The sequence below is a fragment of the Drosophila kikkawai genome, chromosome 2L, assembly GCF_030179895.1.
Source record: "Drosophila kikkawai strain 14028-0561.14 chromosome 2L, DkikHiC1v2, whole genome shotgun sequence".
Classification (NCBI taxonomy): Eukaryota; Metazoa; Arthropoda; class Insecta; order Diptera; family Drosophilidae; genus Drosophila; species Drosophila kikkawai.
The window spans coordinates 605,539-632,473 of record NC_091728.1 but is presented as its reverse complement, the minus strand read 5'-3'; the positions used below and the strand labels follow the sequence as shown (position 1 = coordinate 632,473).

General features: G+C 40.4%; 2 protein-coding genes across 4 annotated transcripts in view; both read right to left on the bottom strand.

Moving 5' to 3' along the window:
* LOC108074318 (uncharacterized) overlaps window positions 1–26,935 on the bottom strand; it is a 58,733-nt gene that overhangs the window by 10,613 nt on the left and 21,185 nt on the right. The window contains exon 8 of the mRNA XM_017166316.3: window positions 22,251–22,471. Within this exon, the coding sequence (XP_017021805.1) occupies window positions 22,251–22,471 (221 nt within the window). The remainder of the gene's footprint in view (window positions 1–22,250; window positions 22,472–26,935) is intronic.
* Window positions 15,738–19,435, bottom strand: Ptp36E (protein tyrosine phosphatase 36E). Of its 3 annotated transcripts, none has more exons than XM_017166318.3 (2): window positions 19,244–19,435; window positions 15,738–19,007 (listed from the first exon to the last, which is right to left on the bottom strand). In XM_017166318.3, the coding sequence occupies exon 2, from the start codon at window positions 18,921–18,923 to the stop codon at window positions 16,866–16,868; it is 2,058 nt and encodes a 685-aa protein (XP_017021807.1). In that variant the 5' UTR covers window positions 18,924–19,007; window positions 19,244–19,435; the 3' UTR covers window positions 15,738–16,865. The 3 variants fall into 3 exon arrangements, with proteins under 3 accessions (XP_017021807.1, XP_017021808.1, XP_017021806.1); XM_017166319.3 differs by having other exon boundaries at window positions 15,738–19,004; XM_017166317.3 differs by having other exon boundaries at window positions 15,738–19,435.

Sequence of the window (26,935 nt, the reverse complement as noted above, 5' to 3'; positions counted from 1 at the left end):
TATAGCTCCCATACAAATTTTTTATAAAATTATTTTTTTCCAAGAGCTAAAATTAATTTTTTTTTCTTAAAGAGAATGTTGGTGAAATATAAGTGTCCAAAAGTAAAAAAAATTATTAACTTATATATTGTGTATTTTATTTGTTTAGTAACAAATGCACACAGCTTAAGGGGGGTAAGGCTAATTCGGTACAAAACTGCCCACTGTTCAAAAAAATGTTTTGGCGAAACGGCTAGCAAGTTTGCTTAATGAATTAAATACCATAAATTAACAAAACATTTGAGCCATTTTTTTTTTAATTTTTGTATTAAAAAATATTTACAGGCCTACGCTATATTGCTAATCTCCTGAGTCCCCACAAATAAAAGTTGGTTTTCGGTGTACATCCTAACTGTCCACAAAAACGTCCGATATCAAAAAAAATGTATTGCATTCCTTAAAGAATTAGTGCCCCAAGGTACTTAAGAGACGTTTTTATTTTTAAAAATTTTTCCCGATTTTTCATCAAAATTGGAAGTCAAAACCCCGATTTTCGACTAAAAAATTAAGTTAAATTAAAAAATATATATATTAACATTAAAAATTTAAAAAAGCTTTACTTGAGTACCTGTACAATTAAATTTCAAAGTTATGTTCAAAATTTCAAACCGATTGGTTAAGTAGTTTTTGAGTTATAGAGTACACCGATTTTCAAAATGGCATTTTTCAGGAGAACGCTTTAAACTTTGTGATTTTCATACATCGAACACCAAACGACTTCCGTTCAACTACCCATAACTTCGTCAATGTTGTAATAATCGATGTAAAACTTTTACACAATATTTTAAGGATATTAAACCTTTATTTAAAAAAAAAAAAAAAAAAAAAATACCAAAAAAAATTTAAAAAATTACCCTAACCTGTGTTAGTATTTTTAAGATTATAGGCACATAGGCAAATTTCGGCAAAATTTTTTTTACGATTTGTCATCTTAAAAGCGCGACAAACACATTGGCATACATATGAACTGTAGATTATTGTGGGGTCACAACTATAACTTTAGCTAAACATAAAAAATACGTTTAAAATATAGGCCAGAAACATGATTATTTCACATGAGTATAATGAAAACAATAATTATTTTTAATATATTAAATTATATCTCATTTTATAGAAAATACCTTGAACTTCAAAATCCATTACAAAAAATATTAATTTGGACACGTAATTAATAATCGGACCACTTCAAAGTTCGGTTTGGTTGTGAAACACTCGCGATGCGCGTAGCTACGCTTTGCAAATTAATACATCTTCACATCTTTAATTTAATTTTTAGAAAGTCCTGTTAGATTTAAAAAAAAATCTGGTATGCCACAAAGAAGTTTGGATATTTAAGAGACGATCTGTTTACTTTTCGTACATTTTTGTTGTAATACATTTTTTTATTTTTGGCCTATGGGCGCAACCACTGTGCGCTGGCATTTCCGTCCACGCGATTGGAGTCGAACGAAGGCGGCGCCAGGACCAAGACATAAAACGGATTTATTAGGTCATTGCTGGTTGTGGCTTTCAGGGCTGGGTGTGTGTGTGTGTGTGTGTGAAAGCGGAAGGAAGGGAGAGCCAACAAGCCCTGGGAAATGAAGTGTGGACAGCGCCAGTTGGTTTTGGGGCGTGGAGCCTCATTATTTTGGCTAATAATTTTTGCAAAATGCCAAACAATTTTTGTGCTGACACTGAACTTGTTATTTGCAAATTGAAAAAATAAAAACAAAAAACATTAGCGGCCACTGATATATGGAAATGGCCTCTACCAAAAACTAAGGCAAATTTATGAGAACCATTTTCTTTAAAATATATATTGAATAAGATATACTTGTTATCAAGATCCAAGTGTATATTTATGAAGAAAGTTTAGAGTTTCATATTCTATGAACAGCTTTAAAATCAGTGAAATAATCTGCAGATTCGCCTTGTACCTTCTCATTCCCTATCATCCTGATAATCCCTGATTCCCGCAGGGGACTTTGGTCAGGATGATTACCAATCAAACGTCAAACTGCAGCGAAGCAAACTATTTACCGAAAGCTCAATTGCAGGGCATACAGTCTGGCTCACTTCGGGATCCTTAAGCCCTGCTCATAAGCTGCTATCCTGCTGCCGGGATATTTCCACCTCCAACTCTAGCTTCGAAGAATCCACGGTTTTCACGTCTCTTAGCTGAAAAATTCCCCCGCATTTCCCGGCCTGTCTCCCTGTCCGTCTATCTTTCTGGGTCTATAATTGAGGCGCTTACTTAGGGGGCAGAAAAGCGCGGAAAAATGGCGGGGAAAATGAGAGAGGTAGCTGGCTGGCAATCAAAGAGCGCGGAAAGCGTGCAAACTGCAACTGAAATAACAGCCGGGGGCACTAGGTGCAGACAGCTGTGGGAACATCGCTGGAATCGGGCAAAGATAAGCAAGGAAATTGAGATATAGGAGATGCGATGAGCCAACGCAAACAGCGGAGAAGCGGAGGAGCAGAGGAGCGTAATGAAAATGTGAAAGTTGCAATAAATTGCTTGGCAACCGAGGTAGAAATTAATTGGATAAATATTTCAGCAATGCCACAAGCATTTCCAACTAAAGCGGAGAAAGTTAATTACGACTGTGTAGCAACGTATTAAAATGAGTTTTCCCCTTCAGGTTCAGTTTAAAGTACAGATTAAAAGAATAAATAGGGATAACTAAAATTTATATTTTAATGGTATATGTAGATAGATAGATATTGAAATTTGTGGGAAAAGCAAGAGGTCTTGTTGCTTTAAACTTTTATGAGCTAAAAATTACGTATACGCAGTTTACTTGCACTTGTTATAAAATATTTAACTTGTTATTTGGCCAAACTCGGCCCTTAAGCCCTTCATTTCAGCCCGGTTCTTTTCCACATATATCCACCAAGTGGAAAATACCGAATTTGCATTGCAAATTTGATAAGCATGTTACTATATCCACTCTCTTGCCGACGTGGAAAAAAGGAAAACTCTTCATACGCCCGGTTGGCTTTTCAGTGGAAGTTCCCCACTTTTCCGACTGTCTGACCTTCTGTGTGAGAGCTCTGGCATCAAAAAGTCAAAGTTGAACCTCCAAAAGGCTGACTTTATTCCGCAAAACGAATCTGTCAACATTTCTCTGCGACATTGCGCATACGACGCGTTGAACACACGTGCCGCACGTTATTTAATGCATTTTTCAACTAACATTGACTTCGATTAGCTTGCTAAAAAATTCATTAAAAACTTTTAGCTGCCAAGACAGCGGCAACAGCGTCCAACTAGCAGCAGCACACGCTGGCAGTCAGGCTGAATATTTTATAAACTGTCGTTAGTGAAAACCTCGAGCACCTTCCTCGCTCCCCCGAAAGCAGAGCACACAATTTGTAGCAAGCAAGCAAAAATCGAGCAACGAAAAGGAAAATCAAGAAACGGCTAGAAAAACGTGCTGCAAGGAAGAAAAAAATCCAGGAGCTGCAGTTGGCCAAGATTGAGACTGGGAAATGGATGCTCCTGTTGATGGCGACGTCTGAACCCGCAGGGAAAACGGTAACAGGAGTAGGAGCAGGTACGAGCTGCAGTATCAGGACGAGAAACTGGAGCTGCAACTAATAGACAGCGACGTGGCTGTGTTTGGGCTCCTGGCTCCAAGATGGATGACAAAATGTTTGGCCAAAGTATTTACAGGGAGAGGGACGGCATTGCAGGTCGGGCAGCAGCTCGGGAGGTCGTCGGGAGTTGAGAGAGGTCAGCCGGTTGCAGTTGTCAGGTGCAAACGTGAGTCCGCTTAGAAAATTGCCAATGTGGAAATCAATTTCATCAATTTTCCCCAGCTAGGTTCCCAGTAAAGGGAGCCAGCTTTCCGTTGTGGGCGAAATATATAGAAAGTCGCCTCCTGGTCCCTGTTAAATGGCATCAAATAGCATTGCCTGATCCCTGAAGTTTTCAATGGATTATGTAACTGGAACTTTAATGAAAGCCAAAGGCGATTTATGTTTGTGTACGATTATTGAACTGGAAGGCGGAATGGGATGTTCAAAGTCGGACAGAAATAATTGTATTCCAATTGGAATGAATATTAAGTGAAGTGGAAGTAACTAAAGAAGCTCCAATGTATTGATATTTAAGTTTATTTTCTGCATGGATTCTATAATTATTTTCTTGAACATTGTGGTTTTATCTTTTAGAAAACTTCTCACGTAATTGACCAAATTTCCAAGGGAAATTGTCACACTTCGGGCCTTGGCTTCGTCTCCAGGGTATTCCTGGCACCATACTTAATCATTTCGACCCGAAAATCGGAACCCTAGAGATTCCGCGCCGCTGCTGGCAGCTGATTGAAAATGAGGAAATTGCTAAATGGATTTCGGCTTCAGCTCTAGGCCCCCGCTTTCGTTTTTTGGCCGCACATCAAAGGGCCAGGGGCGCACAAATCTTTTCCAGCAGACTGAAATTGTGTCTTAAGCTCTACTCAACATGCATTAGCAACACGCTAGGCCCTCGGAGTGTTAACAGCGGACCGGGGACCGGGGACTGGGGACTGGGGCTGTGTAGGGTTAAAGGGCCGCCACTGGGGGGTGAAAGGTGAGCGGGATTTCTCGGGGCCAAAGGTTCCAAACAAAAGCATCTTTTGCAGTTGTTGCCACAGTTGAATTCAGCAGCAAGAAAAAATAAAAAACCAGCCAGGTGAAAGAGGCCGGTGAAAGAACGGAAAAAAGGAAGACAAAGCCGTTACACATGTGTCAAGGTAATAACGTTGCCTGAGCCTCAGCCAGGGAATTGCCGGGAGGAGGGGATATTACCCATCCCTTCCGACTATTCCCATAGCCATTGTTACAATCGAGGGCACATGTCTATTTCAATATTTTAAGATCACATTTGGGCTTATATTGATATAATTTTCAAACTTGTGATACAAAATGAAGATAATATTTCTGCAGTCCGACCTTCTTTTTTTGGAAACTCTTTAGCTGCGCCTATTCTTGCGCCCACAGCTGTCCTATTGCCATCTTTCCCCGTCGACAGGTGTGCACAATTTCCAGTTGAATCTCGGCCAGCTTTGGAATTGCCGGATTGGGCTGCGAGCGAGCGAGTGAGTGGTGGTTCGGAAGAGACACACCTAAGCCCAAGCTGCCCATTCCCGGAGTGTCACATTTTTAGCCCCCTCCTACGTGCCCAGACAATGGCAAAAGGGTCAACACTATTTCGGGACCAGCTCCTCCTCATCCATCCCCAGCACTCCCAGACTCACTCAGATTTGAGCTTTACTTTCGGCGCATGTTATTGGCCAGACAGAAGCTGTGTAAATAGCATTTAAATCCCAGGTAAACTCCACCTCTCGCCTTCTGTCTGGTGTTTTGTTGTCGGCTAAGTCGCTGCCTTTGGCTTGTTGAAAACGTCCGAGCCAGAGAGAGCACAAAAAACGTGTTTGTGGGCCGCAAATGGAAATAATTTGAATTTGAAGTTGGTTCGACAGATTACAGCAGCAACTCGGACATGAGAATTGTAAAGAGATTCTCCAAAGGATGCCCACGAACGTATCCTAATATATAGAATATTTCCTCTACTTTTCCGACCAGTAAATACTGTAAATGCTCTCTCGATTATGCAACAATTTGCATTCAGGTACATCTGCAATGGGCAAACAATTAAAGCCACACAAGGGACCCCGGGCTGGCCAGTGGAATGCGAGAAACATTTTTAATTGAGAATATTTGTCCATTTGACACGGCCAGCCGACCGCAGCCCTGTCCGAAATATCAATTTAAGCCACCCGAAAATAAAAAGAAGGCAAGCGAAGGAAATTGCAACGATACATTCCGGCAAAAATAAATGCAAAGCCGAATTTTCTTTGGGGAGCACACACAGTTTATTGATTGTGCATTTAAATATTTTATTGCATTCTCCGGAAAAGCCGCAAACTAAGTTGCAAATAGATGTCCAAATATTTTACCATAGTTTATGGCATTCTCTTCATCCCATCCCATTTCCTTTTCCCTTTCCATGCCAGCACTTTGTCCTGGGTCTTAGTGTTTTTAGTGGACAGTGCCAGAGTTTTGAAGCCATCATGGTTTAATTAAAATTCCTGTATTCACCTTGCATCCCCCCTGTAGTTGGACAAAACATTTTTGTCAGCTGCCTGCAACTCTTTCGTTCTATTTGCCAAAGTAATCAAATTATGTTGCATGCTAAATTCTAGAAATTTTTTTTATTGTGCTGCTCGAATTCCTTTTAAAAAAGATCAAAAGGAAGAAGGCGACACCCAGCAACAGCAACGAAAATCAGTAAAAAAATATCTTTCAATGAAAAATTTCAATAATGTTAAAAGTTTTCGTCGGTTGTGCTGTGGAGATTACGTATACAACGTGTGGGCTAACTGCAAAATAAGAGCTAATAAAAATCAAAGAGAAATCGTTGATAAGTGAAGCAAGAAATTGTATTGTAAAACAAAATAAAAAACTAAAATATATTTCATTAATTTAAATTCATAGAATTAAAAAACTTAAAAATATGCATATTATAGGCAGGACAGGTTTTTTCTAAATTTTTAAATAATTTTCCCATCACCGACCAATAAAATATGATATTTAAAAAACATCTCCTGGGAACTCTCATTATTTCAGTACCCAAAATAAAACGAAAGATCCAATTGCCATCATAAAAATAAACAAAAATTCAACTGACGAATGTGGAGAATGATAGACGTAAACCCATTCTTATTCCACCGCAAGGAAATACAATATTTCAAGCACCATTTCATCTGTACTCCCTCTCTGTCTCTCCAGGGACGAGCTCATTATTTCAGTGCCCAAAAATAAGCGTCGAGATCTAATTGCGTATACGTTATATTTAACCTTTCGCCGGAGAGAAACCTCTAAGCGGCCGCAAAAATGCTTCCTGTGAAGCCGGCGGCGGACCTTTAAGGCGGGCGTGGCACATCCACGCCCTCTTTGCCAGCTTGGCAATTAATTAATGCTCATTAGTGGCGCAGAGAGCATAGCGGTCCCTGGCACACACTCACACACACCCACACACCAGGGTAGACAGACAAAAGGGGCGACGCATAAAATTTGATAAGCATTTAAGCATGTAACTCTGCACTTCCGGTTCCAAGGGACAGCCAGACAGACAGACGTAAGAGACAGTCAACTAATGCACAGGCTGCAATGATTTATTATTAGGTAGCTAAATTATTCACGCGCCCGGTTTTTGGGGGGAAAAGGGAAGTGGGAAATGGGTAATGCCGTGGGTGGCGGAACGGGAGGCGCAAATAAAGATTAATGATGGCGTTGCTGAATTTTTGCACGCCCCGGCCAACCTGTCAGCTCCGTCTATTTAACTGTCTAACCCAACCGAATCTGTAGCCGCTGCCTCGTGCTCTTCCTTGCACTCGGACAAAAAGTATCTCTATATCCGTTGGATATTCCTATGACGGGAAATAGATAGATTCGTGCTAAATATATTTGTAAATGCCTTTACTCGTTATTTTGATATTCAAAGTAAAATATAATGAAGAAAAGAGTCTTGCAATTTATTAAGAATTATTATAAAATTATTATCGAGCCATGAAATATGTTATTGTGTATATTTCAGATACTAAACCCAGAAAACATTCTAGTTTTCCCGTGTGTAAGACCCCTCTCTCTACCGCCATCCCTCCCTCTGCCACTCTGTTGTTTTTGAACGCTCCTTTGTGCAGATTTCCGCATCCATCGCGGAACATATTACATTACATACAAGGCAGCCTCGTCATCATTCGCATCGTAATTCAGTTGTGCGTGAAATTTATGCATACGTGTGTTTGCTTACGTATGCGTGCATATATATATATATATTTATATATATGTATATAGGTGTATTCTCGGGGATTTTCCATCTGGTTTTTCACAGTTGGTTTTTTGATCCGCGATATGTTTCATTTACATTTTTCCCACAAACCCACACTCTCCTATCCGCTTCACCTTTGACGTTTTCAGCTGGCGTAACTAGCTCGTCGTTCTTGTATAATTTATTAACTTTTATTTAATCAGTATAAAAGGAAAGCTTCCCTTTTTAAATTCCCATAAATGTAAGTTAAAATTTTGTAAACCTTAAAAACTATTCAACCTTGTGGGGAAATTTAAATATAAAATATTAATTATGCCTTTCAGATTTTGTATTTTCCTAATGTTCAGCAAGTTCGGAAATACTCAAGCTATTTTCTATGAGGTGCACATGTTTTCCCATATATTTTCCTTTACATTTTCACAACAAGAAAACATTTCCTTTCTGGAAATTTACCTTCCTGCGTGTACGTTCCATTAACTTTGTAACCAAAACACAATTTCCTTCTACTCTCATTTTGGTCTAATAAGTTCTCGATTTTCGAATTCCCTTTCTGGCCAAGGAATACTTCAAATATGATAATAGCTGCCCTCTGCTCCCAATAATAACAAACAATAATGGGGCAACAATGACTCATTTTCTATGCCAGTGGGCAAATATATAAACTTAATACAATTTGAGCTTATTAATTGCGTGGCATATGGGAGTTCCCTGTGAGAGGCATCAAGCCTTCGATTTGATTTGACTTGATTTACATGACCAGGGACCCTGGCTGCTGCCCTCTGTTTAGTAATCAATGCTGAACTGGCTACAAATACAATAATTTTCAATTAAATCCTAAAAGTGTTTTCCCATATATAAACGTATGTCTGTATGTATCGCCAGAAAGAGCAGCAATAACAATAAGTGACTGAGCGAGCTTGGCAGGCTGGCAATTTAGGACACAACTCCGGTTTCTGACAGCATCTGCCTCTGCTCCTGGTCCTGGCCTGAGCTCTGTAATTTTAATTAAGTGGGCGAATCTCTGGGATCGCCCAGCTCCTTGGCTATCCTGGCTAAAATATTCATGCAGCTGGCCAACTGGCTGATGAAGATGGATAGCCGAAGCTGACACCGAGGCCAGTCAGGATTTGTGGGCAGTGTGATAAGTGGAGATTCGCCAGTGAATCACAGCTCGAAAATATGAAGTTTACAAGAAAGCCACTCAAATTCTTTAACGTGAAACCATTAATTAATACTGATCATGAAATGTATGTTTTTTTATTTTTTTTAAATAATTTAATTACTCTCCCCTTTTTGTTTGATGTGTAAAATACATCAAAGTTCTTAATTATTTTCCCTGCCCTCCAAAAAAGTTCGAGTTGAATTTAATTAAAAAGCCTAGGCAGCACCTCTCCTCCTGACACCAAACAAAGAATCTTTTGTCCCGCAGTTAATTTTCCAGCGTTGAGGTACAAATTTCCAGATGCATTTCAACGAGCTGCACGGCGGCAACTGCTTTTGTTGTTCCGCTCACATAATGAGCTTCCGCCGCTCGGTTGTTGAACAAATTTTGAAAGGCTTTTTGTGCCTTCTGCGGGGCAGAATCCTACCCAGCCAGCTCATATGAGACACATTTGATATGCAGCGAACTCTCGGCACCCAGTCCTCGCCGCTGTTTATATTTTGTTTGGCTCTTGTTCATTATGTATTTAATTACGCTTTTGTGCATTTAACAACAGCCAACACACGCACACACTAAGCCGCAAAAAGTTTCGAATGCGAGTAGTTGTGCTGGGAAAAGTTTGCTCTGCCACGCCCCACATCCGCTCGTCAAATGCTCCGGCGTCCTGGCGCCCTCCACAAAAAACTCCCTTTGTCTACCTAAATGTCATTAACAATTTTTGTAACGTCACGGACAACTTGAAAACTTTATGTGTAGAATAATCAAATTATAATTTAATATTTAATTAAATAATTTGGAAGCTTAGTGGCGCAGGCAGTTGCATCCTTTCGAGTTTCAAAAAGCATTAATAAAAACTAACTAAATTGCCCTTAAAGTTGGGGTTAACAATGATTAGTAATATATATATAATATATGTATAGGTTATCACCTATAACTTTAAAATTAATTTAACTACATTTATGTGAGAGATCAAAGTGTCCATTCAACTTGAATCAATTACTGTGAACTTATACAACATTCCTCCTCTGCCCACATAATCCGCTTAAAAAATGAAATAACAATACAATTGTAATTAAATGTTGTGCTCTGCCAGTTATGAATGTAATTTAGCAGGAAACCCTTATCTCTGCCTCCCATTTGCCATCATTTCAAATATATTTTATGCGGTTTTTCGCATTACATAATGGCGACTAGTTACCGTGCCCTTGCACATATGCTGGCATTATCGTTACAGGTTTTATTGATGGCATATATGTATGAATGCCTGCCATTAGGCAAATCAATAAATATTTGATTATAATTGTTGATTTGCAATTATTTGGTTGGATGTAATGAATAAATTACAAATCGCCAATCAATGCGTTCAACCAGAAGTGCGTGTAAAAGTAAATAGGAAATTTAAAATGTGAAAGGAAACTAACTTCGGGAAGCCGAATTTGGTATATCCTTGCAGTTTGCCATAGGATCTGTCATACAATCAAAAATCGATCATAACTAAGCCAAAAAAGCATCAAATTCAAATCGGAAAGATTTTCTGTGCTGGTTTTTACTAGGGTAACGAAACTGCTTACTAAATTTCACATTTTAAGAAATTGAAATTTTTCTCAATTTTTATTTGACAATTTCAACAATTTAACCCCTCAAAAATTAAAAAAAAAAATTTTTTTTTTACTTTCTTCTAAACATGGCTAGATCGACTCAGCTTTTTGTGCTGATCAAGAATATATACGATTTATAGGGTCGGAAATGACTCCTTCGCTGTCGAAAATCATTAAAACCCCTTCAAGAAGATCTGAAATATTCACTGTCTTTAAATGAATATTTTTATATATTTTAAATGATAATTTTTGTAAGAAATAAAAAGTTTTCTCATTTTTTTTTTTTGACAATATCAATAATTTTAGGACCTGGAAAACAAAAAAAATTTTTTTTTTTGGTTTTTTGCTAAACATGGCTAGATCGACTCCCCTTTTTGTGCTGATCAAGAATATATATGATTTATAGGGTCGGAAATGACTCCTTCGCTGTCTAAAATCATATAAACCCTTCAAGAGATCTGAAATATTAATTTTTTTCAAATGAATATTTTTATATATTTTAAATGATAATTTTTGTATAAAAATAATCATAACTAAGCCAAAAAAGCATCAAATTCAATTCGGAAAGCTTTTCTGTGCTAGTTTTTTCTAGGGTAACGAAACTGCTTACTAAATTTCACATTTTAAGAAATTAAAAGTTTTCTCAATTTTTTTTTGACAATTTCAACAATTTAACCCCTCAAAAATTAAAAAAAAAAAAATTTTTTTTTTACTTTCTGCTAAACATGGCTAGATTGACTCAGCTTTTTGTGCTGATCAAGAATATATATGATTTATAGGGTCGGAAATGACTCCTTCGCTGTCGAAAATCATGAAAACCCTTCAAGAAGATTTGAAATATTAATTTTTTTCAATTGAATATTTTTATATATTATAAATGGTAATTTTTGTATAAAAAATAATCATAACTAAGCCAAAAAAGCATCAAATTCAATTCGGAAAAATTTTATGTGCTAGTTTTTTCCAGATAAACAAATCTGCTTAAATTTCACATTTTAAGATATTACAATTTTCGCTCATTTTTTCTGTGGCAATTTTAAAAGCTCAAAAATACAAAAAAAAAAATTATGAAAAATGTTTTTCTTTTACACATGGCTAGATCGACTCCGCTTTTTGTGCTGATCAAGAATATATATGATTTATAGGGTCGGAAACGACTCCTTCACTATGTGACTAAAACTAAAATATAATACCCTGCAAGGATATAAAAATTATTGCATATATATATTTGGGTTTCAATTGCCCGAAATTAAGCATGGAATTGAAAATTATTTATTTGCCAGTTGACGAAATTCCGAAATTAGTGATTGATTAATGGGAGAAAATGTTTGTGGTTTCAAATAGCATTTACATAAAATGGGAAAATTTAATTGTTAAAGTTTGTGTAAAATTAATAAATTGTTAAAACGAATAGTATATGAAACAAATATCATAATGAATTAATAATCTAAGCAATATCCTTAAGTTTTAATAATATTATTTTTAAATCATTGTAATTTTGTTTTTAATGCGCAGCAAAACACTTAATTCCCAATAATTTGCCTTCTCCTTTGTGTTTTCTGCTGCTATTTCCCTTGAAAAATATACATTTATTTGTTGTTCCTGCATTCTGTCTTACATTTCTCAGGTATAATTTACTCTATTTGTATTAACCCCCCCCCCCCCCCCCCCCTGCGCTCTCTATTCCCCGAAGTTGCGGCAATTTCCGCTGCTGCCACTTGGAGTTTCCTCTACTCCGCCTCCATTCCGCCTCCACCGCTGATTGCCATTATAATAAGCCATTGTTCGTGGCGTTTCTGGTTCTGTTCACCGCTCCTTGTTTAGCTAATTCAATTATGCGCCGGTATTTGCCAGGGTTCCCTCACCTGGAGGAGTGCAATTGCCATTGCCATTGCAAACTGCAGTGGCAGTTGCAGTTGCAGTGGCAGTGGCAGTGATGCCTATTACACACCTGTATGCACACACTTCTCGGCACTCAGTCACCCATAGGCAGCCGCACTCGGAACGAAACGAGTTTATAATAAGTAATAATAATAATAATAAAATGATGGCAGCATAATGCAAAAACATACAGCCATTTATATACGCCAGGAAAGGGGAGGCGGCACGAAATGGAAATGAGTTAAAAAGTGTTGGCCTTTAGCCTTTGCACACACTCAACACTCAACACACACACAACGGGCAGGAAACGAGGCCAGAAAGGTAGACGGACGGCTGACTCCATGTGCTCGGGGTGAAAATAAGTGGCACTAATTTGATATGACATGAAATTAAATTTAAATAATTAAACGAATGCCTTTTGTGCGCTCCTGGCATCGCTTTTCATAGCAACAGCTACGACTCGTTTTCAATTAATTTCAAACAAGCCCAGCTCTGGGCGCGAGCTAAGATGGAAAACAAAAGAAAATTAAAGCAACATTTAGTGCTGGAAACTACCCAATTTCAATCCGATGTAAAATTAAACAAACTATTTAGAACAAATATTAAGATATTAGCTATTTACATATAATCAAAGTGGCTTGCCATTCTGCCTTCTTGGCTATTTATTATTGAAAACACTACCTTCAAGGCCCTCGAGGCCAAAATCAGCTCACTTCACTTGAATGTTTTTGAAAATGTACACAAATAAAGCCACACTTCTGAGAGGAGCGAGGCGAAAGCAATTATGTGAATATTAAAACACTTGTGTCCGTCCGATTGTTTCAGCCCCGGGGACCTGGCATACTTTTCAGCGTGGTGTCAACTGGCAATTAATACAAAAGCGAGTGTATAAATTGTTATTTGCTTAATGTGCCAATCAATATTTATATTTAAATAGCTGCGACAAATTCCCCCTGGTTAGGCAAAAAAATTCGAATCAAAACCAATAATTCAATGCGGCCGGGCCAGTGGGAAGTGTGCAAAGTTGGGATCCCTATTGTTGGCCATGTCGGGCTATAGATTTAATTAATGTTAACACGACGACTTTGACATGCACACAATGCAAATAGTTCGGATGCCCGGACACACACACACACACACACACACACACACACACACACACACACACACACACACACACACACACACACACACACACACACACAAAGGGACGACGACTGCACTCTGGGCTCTGTTGATGACTGACAAATTGAAATGGTCGCTCCTGGTTGCCTAAGTGACTGACTTTGGCTCTGAATATAAAGCTGCAGCTCTATAGTATATGGCGTATGCACTTGCTAAATATCTATTGTCTTGCACCCACACAAGAAATTTGTACAGATGAAAAAAAAAACAGGTGGAACCAGAGATTCAAAGGGAAACAGAACAGAATTCATTAATTAATTTTGTTTTAAAAACAAGAAAGGATTCTAGCCTCGGGAAGCTGCATTTCTTGCCTTATATAAACCTAGAAATTATTATATAAATTAGATGGTACCCTGGGTTTAATATACTCTAAAATTGAGTTGACTTTAGCGAGAGTTTCCTTCTCTCAGTGTAGACTTTCTCTGCTTGAGCCAGAGCTAGCTTGTGTCATGTCTTTGGTCCTTGCAGCTGCCATTTGGTTTGTTGGCACTCTCAAGTTGACTGGCCGGGTTTATTGTAAACATGTGTGCTAACAACTAAGGATGTTTAAGGCAACAACAACAGCAGTAACAACGCAAACGCACACTAGTCAGTCCCTCATCCATTAAAACAGTGATTTACTATCAGAGGCAATCCCGAGCGAGGCTAGAGTGTGACCAACCAGAAAACCTCGTCAATGTATCTAAGCCCAAGGAACTGTAAACATTTCTTTGGCTCCAGAAACTAATCAATCAACTGGCTCTCAAGCTTTTAACCTGTATTTGTAGAATATTTCCTTATAAACATTGCTTAGAAATGCTTATAAATTTCGTAAAGATATATATTTAATTTCTACTGTTTCCGTCAGTCTGATTTGCCATAAAAATTCCAATTTTGGCCATCCACTTTGATTCACTTTCATAACTTTATGTGCGAGCCATAAATTTTCGGCAGAGCCCCTAAATTAATTGCCACTGACTTTTTAATTAACTAAAACTAAATGTACCCCCACCCCGCCGCTTAAGCCCGCTTGCAATTTGCTGCCACGCGCTGGCTTTTGTATTAATAGCTCGTAAAGATAAATTTTGGAAAACAAAAAGCTAATTGGTTTATTTGTCTGGCGTAAAATTTGGCCCCGCCATGGCAACAATTTCCGCACTGCATGAGGTTCCACAATTAAAGTGCCGACAACAATGGAAAAAATTCAGGGAAAATATATATTCAAGTGAAAAGAAAAAAAGAGGAAAATGGAAATGGCAATGGAAAACTTTGTGCCAGTCAGGTTGATATTCATTTTCGTTTTCAGCTTGAATCGCTCGTTCTCAATCGCTTTGATTTTTACACAATTTTTCAATTTCATATTGCGGATTTTCCCTGTTTTCCCTTAACCACCTTCTCCTGCCCTCCTGACTTTTCCGCTGATGTCATTGCGCGCCACGAAGTTTTACTATTATTGCTGTTGGTTTTTATTGCCGACTAAAGCAAAGTGTGTTGTCATTTATCGATTTTATAGCAACCGCACCTACCCCATTCCGTGTCACCCCTTACCTCATCGGTTACCCGCCGTGTGCTCCTCCGTGCCTTATCGAGAGGGTCATATCTATATGGACAACGCCTCTGTTTGATTTGCACGCATTAAACTGTAATCTGGTCAAGGTTTTATATGGCCTGCTGTTGTTGCCTGTTCTGTATTCCCTTCGGGATCATCGCTAAATGCTTTGTTTATACTCATTTCCATTTGCCAATTCATCTGGCCCCATTCCTTGGCTGGCCAAATGATCTCAATGGCTGGAAGGGGAAAGGCCGTATATTTGATTGATATTTCGATTTTATGACTCAGCTGAAGAATGCCAAAAATTGTGGAGTGGCTAGATCATCTGTATATATTCAGATGGATTAGCTGGAGAGCACATAGAGGAAAATATTGTGCAGGGAAAAATGTTTATAGAAGTAAATATTGATTTTACATTGAGAAAGTTTTGAGTTTCAAATGTTTTATATGAGTTTTTAATAATTATTCAAGAATATTAAAGCTGTTACTAAATTGTTGTACTTGTATATATTAAAAAAAACCCAACAAATATATAAATAAAACTCATTTCTTGTTTTTTTTCGTTTCGTTTCTTATATTTCCATTTCTTGGCTTCTTCGTTCCATTTCGTTTAGCCTAATCCAATACGAGTTTTGTGCTTTATGCTCACACATGAAGATTGGTTTATACAAAGGTTTAAAATGGACATACGCACAAGTATACACAATTAAAAATAAGTTAATTAAGAGTTACAACAATATACAAGTATATAGGTTTGTAGGTAGGTCTGTGTGTCGAATGCATAAATGCGAAAATACAGGAAAATCATGATACAATCATACATAATGATGTACTCTTCTTTGAGTGTTTTGTGTGTGTGTGTGTTTCTGTTTGTGTTTTGTTTTCTAAAAATAAACAATATATAAAGTTTGTTTACTTCTGCAGTTCGAAGTTGCCACTTTTTGTTCAATAAATATTTGTTTTTTCTTTGTTTTTTAACATGAATAAAAAATAAAGTTCTGTTAACAGTTACATAGTACATAACATTCATATATGTATATATCTTTATGTATAAATAGATTCATAATAGGTATATGTAGTTTAGATATATATCAACAATTGCCCAGGTAGCAAGTTCTTTTGTTTTGTTCTTGTTTTTTTAAATAGTAAACGTAATAAACTACAGATATAAATATAAATTGTAATGGTAATAGTTATCTTTCCTATAGTTTCCTCAGCTCCCCCGCTATATCTCCCCAACATCGTGGTCATCACACTGTTCACCTTCTTTCTGTTTATAACAAACAACAACTAGGGTTACAAATGGCACATACATTTCAGATCAAAAAGCTTATACGGGGTATATATATACAGCATATATGTACCCGTGGGTAATAGTATCATGTTTCGTGGTCACAAAACAAGTTTAAAAACTGGCGCGTGAAATTTAATTTCGACGCTCGTAACAAAAATGTATCCTTTCCTCGGCGCTCCTGTTTCCTCTTCCTTGGACAACAAAAATACTCAGTATTATTGCTTTAAGGCGGCGTGTGTGTGTGTTGCTCCTAGGATTTAAAAAGAGAACACCCAGGCTTCAAATATATGGACCACAAGTATCGTTTTGTATCGTCTTCTGTTAACCATTAAAGCCCCTTTCCAGGGCATCCAAAAAATAGTAGTGGCCGACTGCCTCACTCACTCCTTCTTGTTGAGGAAGTGCAGGACGTAGTGCAGGACCAGGTCGTAGCAGTACTTGTACTCGGTCATGTTCTCCACCAGCTGAGGACGGTGGCGGCGCACCGTCTTCACCGCCTGGAAGACATCGACCTCGCCGTGCTGGATGACCTGCTCGATGCACGCATTCGCGGCACAGTAAACACCGGCCCGACTGCGACCATCGGGCGAGACAACGCACACGGGTCCGTAGTCGACCTTGTTCCGCCAAATCTCCACCATGTTCATCAGGTAGACCAGCGAGTTCGTGGAGCTGGGCACCTTGTGGCCCATGGGCCAGCACGTCAGCTGGAACAGTTGGACGGTTCTCGTGGGCGCCTTTACGCCGGCCATCATCTCCGTCAGCGACACGATCTTCTTGTTGATCTTGAACTCCCACTGCTTGATGTTCGTGTAGCTCTTGGACATCACGTAGTGCACGGAGAAGACGGGGCCGTACTTCTCCATCTTCGACTTGTTCGGCCAGAAGGAGGGATACTGCTGCGACTGCGAGGGCGGCTGGCACAGGACCACCACTGCGGAGCACTCCTGGTCGTAGACCAGCGACCAAAACTCACCCAGCGTGTGCTTCATGGGCCACTCCGTCACTATATACTCCCGGGGCTTCGTGTATCCATCCACGAACACCGAGTTTATATAGTCCGTGAAGGCATTGCCCTGAAAGGAGGTCAGGTAGGGCCTGAAGTTATCCGGCGGCACGCACAATACATCCCTGTTCTTCTCCCGATTATCCGCGCGATGGCCGCCGGCACAGTCGCCGATGGTGAACCGCGGCGTTTGCTTGCAGATCTGATCGTACTCCGCCTGGTACTCGTTCATCTTGGTGCCCGAGTTGCGCCTGGCCTTGGCCTTCAGACGATCCGACAGCTCGGAGACGGGGAACCAGGTCTTTCCGCAGATGATGTGCTCCTCCAGGGTGTCGTAGATGAACTTGTACTGCTCCACGTTTTCCACGAGGCCCTTTCGCGACTGTCGCAGCTTCTTGAGGTAGCCAAAGACGTTGAAGCACTCCTCCTCCTCGGCCAACTCCAGGTTGGCGTCGATGGACATATAGACGCCGGATCTGCCGCCGCCATCGCTGCAGTGCACCAGGATGGGGCCGCGCATATCGTCGCCGTCCTTGATGATGTTGCCCACCACCAAACGGACTCTCCGGCGGAACTCCAACAGGGCATTGGAGAAGGGACACGAGTGGGAGTACCACTCGGTGTAGTGGAACTGCAGGATCAGGCGCTCGTCGGTGACCTCCTGCTTCTCGTTCATCTTGTACAGCCTGAAGGTCCTTATGTGGAAGTTGGCCAGCTGCTCCTCCCTAACGATGTTTATGTAGATGTCGCCGTACTGCTCGTGCACCTCCATGTTCGGGGGCCAGTACTGGTGGCACATCACCTTGGCAAAGTCGAAGGTCTTCGTTAGCATTACGATGGCGCTGATGTTTTCCTGCCACACCATGCGCCAGTAGGCCTGGACGGTCTCCTCCACGGGTCCCTGAGTCACTATGTAGGCATTCGGCTTGAGTAAGCTGTCCACATACGAGGCATTCACGTAGTCCGAGTCCTGCAGACCTCCGATCTTCTCCAGGACAACGCGGTTGTAGTCGTAGGGAATGCACTTGGGGTTCTGATTCTTCTCCTGGTTGTTCTTTTTCATGGCATGCCGACAGGTGTTCGTCTCCACCTTGGCGGCCGTCTGAAACTCCAGCTTATAGAGCACCGGGAACTTTCTCCGCAGGTCGCAGAGCTTGAGGAAATGCCGGATGTCGATGGGTCCCATGGGTATCGTCTTGGACAGGGAGTTGTTCTCGTCGCGGGCCTCCAGCTTGATGCGGTCGAAGGAGAGGAGGCCGCTGTTGAGCATACTCAGCTTGATGGTGTTCGGGATGGAGACGATGGCTCGGCTCTTGCGCTGCTGCTTCTCCACGTCGTCGTATCGGGCAGATGACCTCGACCTGTGCTTCCCACCACCAGCTTTTCCGCCCGCCGATGCCGAGCTGCCGCCCCCAGTGGTCGCTGCCGTCATTTTTGCACCTCCTTCCGCTGGTTTTTCCTCGGTTTCCGCCTCTGCTTCCGCTGACTTTCCCACAAGCTGCTGCTGCTGCTGCTGCTGCGTTGTCATCATCAAATCACGATGCCAGAAAGTGTCGTCGTCGTCGTCGTTGTTTTTCGATTCGTGTATAGAGGAGGAAGTAGTGTGTCGATTAGTCCACTTGTCTCTACATTTTCAACAGCATTCCCCTGACTTTTCTTATTATTTTCTCTCGCTTCGGGTTAGTAAATTAGTGGCATTCCAGGAAAACTTAGGGGTTAGTGGTACTCGAGAGTGTTAGCTAATTTGTTCACCTTTTTCGGGCTCTATGTGCGTTGCGATGCGCGTTTTGGTTTGGTTTCGTTATAAAAAGAATTTCGTGTATATTCTGTGTATATTCTTCGTATATTCTGCTGGTTTTTCCTTCCTCCGTCTCGTTCTCTCGCTGCCATTCACATTCACAATAGAACGCAACGAGGCGATTTTCCTCGTTGCTGTGGCGAAAATCGTTCGGCGACTGAAAACTGCTGCCGATTTGCGTCGAAAAACTGGCGATTTTCCTCCACAGCAACGTCGTCGTTGTCGTTGGGAGCGCGGAATGCCCAGTCGGAGAGCCGAAGAGCGGGAAAATGCCGAGCGGAGAGCACATTTTCACCATACAGCATTTTCACCCATGTGACTCTGGCGCCACTTGATGGGCGCTCCGACGCTGGGCGGTGGGGTGCGCGGGTATTTTTAGACAGCGCGGGCGGACAGCGCTAAGTGGTCACAGTGGGTTTTTCTTGTTAATACAAGAAGTATTATTTATTTTTTGGGATTTTTTATAGGTAAAAATAATTTATATTGGCTGTAAGAGCCTAAAAATTGAAAATAATCACAATTTCATGATGAAAATTGTTTATTTTCAAAGAACATACATTTTGGGAATTGTCAGTACTCAAAAGTATTAAGATATTTAGTAAATATATTACTTCGAATTTTAAGAAGTAACCCATAAATATTTAATAAAATGTTATACCAATTGTTCAAACTAATTTTCTATAATAGAATATCTAGCATCTCCAAACACTGTGCAATTCACCTTATAGTATGAATGAAAATTTCGATTTTCCCATTGCCTGCTCATTTTGAGCAGTGGCTAAAATTTTCCATCTAGCAGCACAGCACCACATACCAGAATTTTCTCTCCTGATTTTTCACACTCTCTCTCTCGTTTTGGGGAATTTCTCTTGGCGCCTGCGCCCTGGCCGAGTTTTTCACTTTTCATTTTGCGTATTTTGTTCGTCGTCTATTGTTTTCTGTAGAACGATGTGTAATTGAAAATTCCGCAGGTTAAATGAGGAAGTGACGCTGATTCTGTTCGGCTAGCATTTTATTTTCCATATTTAATTGGCAGGGAAAACATGTATCATTTTTATGCATAAATAATCGGAATCAGTAAATTTACATTTCCTGCTCGCAGCCAGCCAGCTGTGATGGTTTGTTGATATTCTCTGCTGCCATTGTTATTATTATCGCCTCTCTCTCTGTGTTTTGGCCTGACTTTTTGCTGTCTTTCTGCGGTTTGTTTGCGAATTTCGTATTTCCGCATGCACTTTGTCTGCAAATAGCATTTTGGCACTGGCCCACGGAAAAAACAAGAGAGGAAGCGGAGGCCCGTCAAGAACAAACAACAAATTGCAATTGCAATTTCGCTGTAATCGTGTTTGAACCCCATCCCCCCATGGGGTTTGAGGTGGCCAGTGGCAACAGAAAAAAATTCGAATTTCAAAATAATTACACGAGAATCCGACACGAGTGTTAAAATAAAACAGAGGAAGATAAATCAAATCGAGTGCCAGTGCCTGTGCACTGACTGACTGAAGAAGGTACTCGTAATTTTTTTTTAATTCAAAAATTTGATTGTCATCTGGCCTTGATGCTTGACACATTCAAGTTTGATGACCTCACGGTGATTGAGCGCCCAGAAATGTGAATGCAAATTCAAGTTCAGATGCGTTTGCATCTGTAATTTTGATTGGAAAAATCTCAATGGGTAATTGCATTCGCGGGAGAATTATATATTAAATATATTGGTGGAAATTCTGTTTGAATAAAATAAACCAATTTTTGATTGAACAAAAATAAACCATATCTAGTTGTTATGCATGAGAAATAACCCCTTTCGGGTTGAATTTTTAGTTTTAAAAACATCTGAATATAGGAAAAGTTCATTGGTGTTCATGGTTTCATTTACATCTGCCAGAAAAAATGTTATTTGCGTGATTTCGTCTGGAAATTTGAACATTTCAGCTTTCTTTAAACTTAAACTAGCAAATAGTTTAAACTTAAAATCACTAATATTATGAAATTTGCAAATGTTACCTTTAACTCATTCAATTTCCTCTTTACTAACCGTGAAATCATCGCCAGCTGTTGGCACTCTGCACAGATTATTTGGCAAGGATATTTGCATATAGCCAATTAGCAGCTAACCATGAAATCGATGCCTCGGCTTCCCGAAATTCTCTTTAGCGCAAATCCATAATAGATTCAAGTATTCGCCCCATTAAGTCCCGGGAGCTGGCCACAGGAGGAGCTGAAAGCTGGGGGCCGGGAGAGTGGTCGTCGGTGGGCCTAATTTAATATATATGATCCGGTCGGTCGGGTCACACGAAAATCCCGGAGCAAAGCCGCTTGGCAATTGTAAACTGTAGTAGGCACCTAATTTGCGAACTGTTGAGCCATTAGAGGGCACAAGGTGCCATCCGAATCCGCCCACAGAGGCAATGCCCCAAAAACCCCTCAGAAAGGGCACTTAAGTACATAACTACCGAGACACGACCACCTCGCCACCATTTTCCCATGGACACTGTGGAAAAAGGGTAGTAAGATTTCTGAAGGAAAATCATTGAATTTAGTCAAATGATTTCATAGAAAGGGAATTTTATTTCACGATCTTTGGATTAATAAAAAGGAAGATTAACGAACTTAGTTTAGGAGAAGTTCAATATTTATTTTGGGAGGCTAGAATCTTTTTATTAGTTGAATTTCTTGCAGTGCCCGCCCACACTTTCCCCGCTGCACATGTTTATGGCTAAGCCAACAAAGCGTTGACTGCGGTTGACCATAGTTACGCGTACAATGGAGTCGGGAAACCTGAGGAAGGCAGCCCAGTGGGAGCGAGGAGGGGACGAGAAAGGACGAGCCGCCTCATCAGCGACCAAAATCCCCATGTAAGCTCCACAAAGGACAAACAACCCTCGGACCCGAGGACCGTTCAACTAATTAGCATTAAATCAGCTGCAAGAAATGCGGAAAGAGTGGTGGCCCATGACTTACCTTGCCGAATATGGTGAGGCCGCCGTGCTTCATGTTGAAGGTTGGGGCATCCGCATAACTCGAGTCCGCCCAGGGGGTGTGGCAGGTGGAGGTGAGCGTCATGTACCTTACTCCGATGGCATACAGGGTGCGTAATACCGCCAGGGATCCGCCCAGCGAGTGACCGCCCTCCACGCCGGTCAAGGAGCACAGTTGCTGATTCTTGTGCGCCTCGATAATGTCTGCAAAAGAGGTTTCAGAAATGTTATTTTTAAATAGAATTTGTCAGAAAAGTTTGTGAATAAATTGCAAACTACTTTTTATATCAACGAGTTTTGGCCAAGAATTAAACAAAAAGCTTTTTAATTTCATGACATGTCTACTGATATTCCTCCCCCCAAACTGCACTCACTGGACAGACGAGTGGCTGAAGTGCTTGGGGTTTTGTGGATAAACTTCAGACTTGGCCTCGACTGGCTTTGTTTTGTTTTTTTTTTTTGGCCATGAGTAACATTTGTTGTTCTGCGGCCTGTCATTCGCTCGACTGCCCTGCCTCCATAGAGGGCAGAGCACTCAGGGCTCAGTGCATTGTGGCTGGTCCTGGTCCTGGTCCGGGCCAAGCTGGCCCTGGTCCTTGTCAGTTTATCCGTTGGCCAACAAAGCATCTCGCTGTGCCATGCAATATTCACGCTTGTCTTGGCTCCGGGAAAGCTTTGATCTGTTTCTTGACATTTTATTCAGCTGCCAACGAGCACTTGTCAAAATCCTTGTGCATTGCTCATTCATTCATTACATTCATTGTTTTAAGCCAGCCAAGCCAACCAGCAATGTTTGCTTAAAGTTTAAAGTACCCACACACATATTGTTTGGAGTGTCTTGGAGTGGAGTTGAGCTACAAACTTGACTCAACAATGGTCAGTGGAAAAGTTTAAATGACTTAAAATAATCATTTAGCTTAGAAAGGACTTTTTCAAGTGATGAACTTGAACTTGTGGGCAGAAGTTTAAGCTATTTTAATTATTAAACAATTTATTAAATACTGCAAAAGGTGCGATAATAAAAGCATTCCAAAACCCATTTAATTTATTGTATTTCGTATCATGTACCAACCTCTTATTAATTTATCTGCAAATGTACATTGAGAGAACCCTTGGAAAAAGGTCCAAATATGTCATTGATTGATGTGTAAAACATTCCCTTATTTTAATGGATTTGTCAATCACCAATGTTGTTCCGTTTTATCTGCAACTAATTGGAGAACCATGTTTTTGTGGGAACCTTTGCGCACTTCTGGGTCCCCCGAAAATGGTTGTTGTTCCCATTTCCCAGAAGCTATTCAAATCAGAGGCATTTGTGTGCCCAATTTTGATAACATTTCGAATGTCTCGCACACACACTCTCCTCTTTCCCCACCAAACGGAAAGCGGGTTAATAAATTTTGCCACATAACGAAGGCCAACAGGCATTACTTGCTGGGCGAGGGAGACGAAGGAGGGGGGCAACTGGAAATTGGCAACAGGAAAAGGACTCAAGACCAAGACACAGGGACTGGCGAAGTTTTCATGGCTATAAGCAAATAAGCTGCGACCAAAATCAAAGGCAACGTCAGGTGGAAGGAAGTGGGGAATTGTTACCGCCGATGCTGTTTTCTATAGCATGCACTGCGAAAAAATTAACTGTATTTGGTATTTTTGCAATGGACATTTTTAATGCTATAAAAGTCTATTCTAAAATCATTTAAAATGTTGTCTTAAAGTGTACTTTAGATATAAAGTCTAGCGTTTTACTTTGTATTTCCTTTTCTTTATCCTTAAACCGTTTTTTCAGTGCACTTTTCTTATATATATTCCCTTCGCTTTCTGTGCATTGTTGGGAAAGGCCAAAATACCTGCCACAAGAATAACCTGGTCGATGTCGGAAACGTCGTAAAACCCTAAAATATGGAGCAAATAAACAAATGTACCAGAAACCAATACCAATACTAGGGAATCCTTCTCAGGAATCCTTCTCTGGCAGCCGAAGGCACTAAAATACGCCACGTGAGCTGAAGTTCAATTTTGTAGCCGGGACTTTGACTCCGGCCTTTGGTTCTGCTCCTGCATGTAATTGTCTGTGACTGCGACTGTGTGACGGTGACTACTCTTCTCTGTTGCTGTTCCCGTGCTCTCCTTGTCCTCCTCCGGTTCCTCGATTTCTGGCGACCGGGGCCGTAATGTATAATAGATGGCCGTCCTCGGATCGGATGCGAATTGAGGCAACTCTTGTGGAGCACTCGCTCGCCTGCACACACACACACGGGAAGTGCTCCAATACATTTCAAAATGAAAATCCCTACCGAAATGCCACTTGACGCAATAAACCAAAAGCAATGGGCAACAGCCAGCAATACAAAAGGGGAACAATGAAGGCGGCAGGAATTTGGATGGATGAAACATTAGATACCCTAGAGTTATTGCCAAGTGAGGGTGCTTAAAGATCGAGTCATAGTTTAGGTTTAGGTTTAGTTTTTAAACAAAATCTTGACTTACATTATTAAGCAAGTATTTATAAACTTGATGTACATTTACTATTTTCCTGATATTTATATACAGCTTCTTACGATCTTAAATAAATATACATATGAATAAAAATACAACCCTGCCGTTTTTTATATTTTGAATTAAAACCTCCTTAAACCAGTATACCCTACGTTTTAGTGAGTGTACTTTAGAGAGTGCCCGACTTGATGCGACCAAATGCGCCCTTCGCTTCTTATTTTTGTTTTTCTTTTTTGCTGCAGCAGAATGCAATTTTCTCAATATCCTTCTTCTCGAGCTGCTCCTGCTGTGTTCGGAGCTGTGTAAATTGAAGTTTACACTTTTGAAGGTGAAAATTGAAAATTGCAAATAAAAGCGATTCGCACATTGGGCTGTGCCAAATGTAAAGTAGCTGCGATGCTGGCTGCTGGCCACTGGCAGGTGACAGGAACGAGAAGGACACTAGTACTGCCACAAGGATATCATCCGAGGGATATGCAATCGCATTTCCCGAGCACTTTCTGCATGTCTCCTGTGTTTATGCAGCGCTCATTTGTTTAGTTGGACAAGGGACAGGTGATCTGCACTCGAAGAAAAATATATAAACATGCATCTTGAAAAAGAAATCTATTTTGAAAAGGTTTAAGCTTTGAGGGCTTAATAACTTTATGTGTTTAAAAACACTTTTTAAATGTGTATTTATTCTCTAAAGAGGGAAACGTCATTTGCTAAGAGATATAAATTAACCCCAAGATTGTGTTATACTTCAAGTAGATTCCCCTGTTAGCTCAGCATTTACTTCCCTGATTTAAGGTCATTTCTCCTGGTGCAAGACACCAACTTGGACCTGGTGTGGACTTGGATTTGGATTCCGCATTCGCATTCTGAAGCGGGAGCCAGTGAGTGACGCTGCCCGTCACTCGTCGCGTTGTATTTCGGTTCGTTAGGTTTGCATTTTTTACAATCACTTTGGCAGGAGTTGCTCCAGAAAGGACCCGGTCAAAAGGGAGTAGAGCAGAGTCCTGGGGAAAGCACGCCCTGCTGCATTTGCTCAATAGTCACTTGGATTCGCATTTTATTTACACGACATGTGAGCGGGTGGACGGGCGGTTGGTTGAGCGGACACAACAATTTCAGCTGAATTTATTTGCAGTAGTTAAAATAAAATGCTCGGTTTTATTTTATGCAGCGGCAGCTGGGATTTCACGAACCTCGGAGGCGAGGTCGCTTTATTTTGATTCCACTTTTATTTTGGTACTTTGCCAGTACACAGTACAGCAAGCCAAGGTAGGTCAGTTTTGGCTGGTTTCACTTTGATTTCTGTACTTGGGCCTTTGATTCGCAAGCTGGTTTACAGCCAGGCTCAAAGGGGATTTCCGATTGATTATATGGAAATGTGGCGGGGATTTGTTTGGCAAGTAATTGAAAGCTGTTTTGTTGTTGCCAGTGTAAAGCCGATTGCCTATCATTATTTGCATATCATATCGGTAGTGGGATAAAATTATGGGTTTCAATGGATTTAAATAAGAGAAAGTTGATGTTTAATCAACTGTAATTGAGGTTGTAATTTAAGAGCTGACGTAAAAGCAAATATGTTATAAATTAAGGAGATTTCGATGGGTTAAAGTTGGGTATGAGACGTTTTACTCAATATTTTTTCGCTAGTATTTCTGTAAATTAGGAAATATCATTGAAAACTTTCCTGCTGTAAGGTCACTCATAGGAAACAATCACTCGCTTTAATTTCATTTTGCTTATTGTCTCTTATTTCCACCTTATGGGGTGCTTCCCATTATTTTTTCACCAAGCTCCAATTTTAATCAAATTTATTGCTCAATTTGCCAGTTCACTCGGTTCACTCAATCCAATTTCCTCAGCACGAAAAAAACCGCATCAATTAAGAGGAAACATTTTTCTGCTGACCTCGACAGAGGTCCCGGAGACCCCCGGAGATGGATTGGGAAAACGGAGAAGGAGGAGGCCATCAAGGAGATTGGCACAAACTGCTCACTTCTGTTTGATTCCCACAGAGATGTTCATATTTGCAAGGATTCAAAGTTGTCTTTTGGCTTCTTCTGCACCTCTGACAAAAAAAAAAGGATAAACATCCTTGGCCCACTCCCCACTCACACATATGCGCTGCGATTGTGCCAGTAATATTTCTTGGCTAAAAGTTTTCCTGTTTCATAT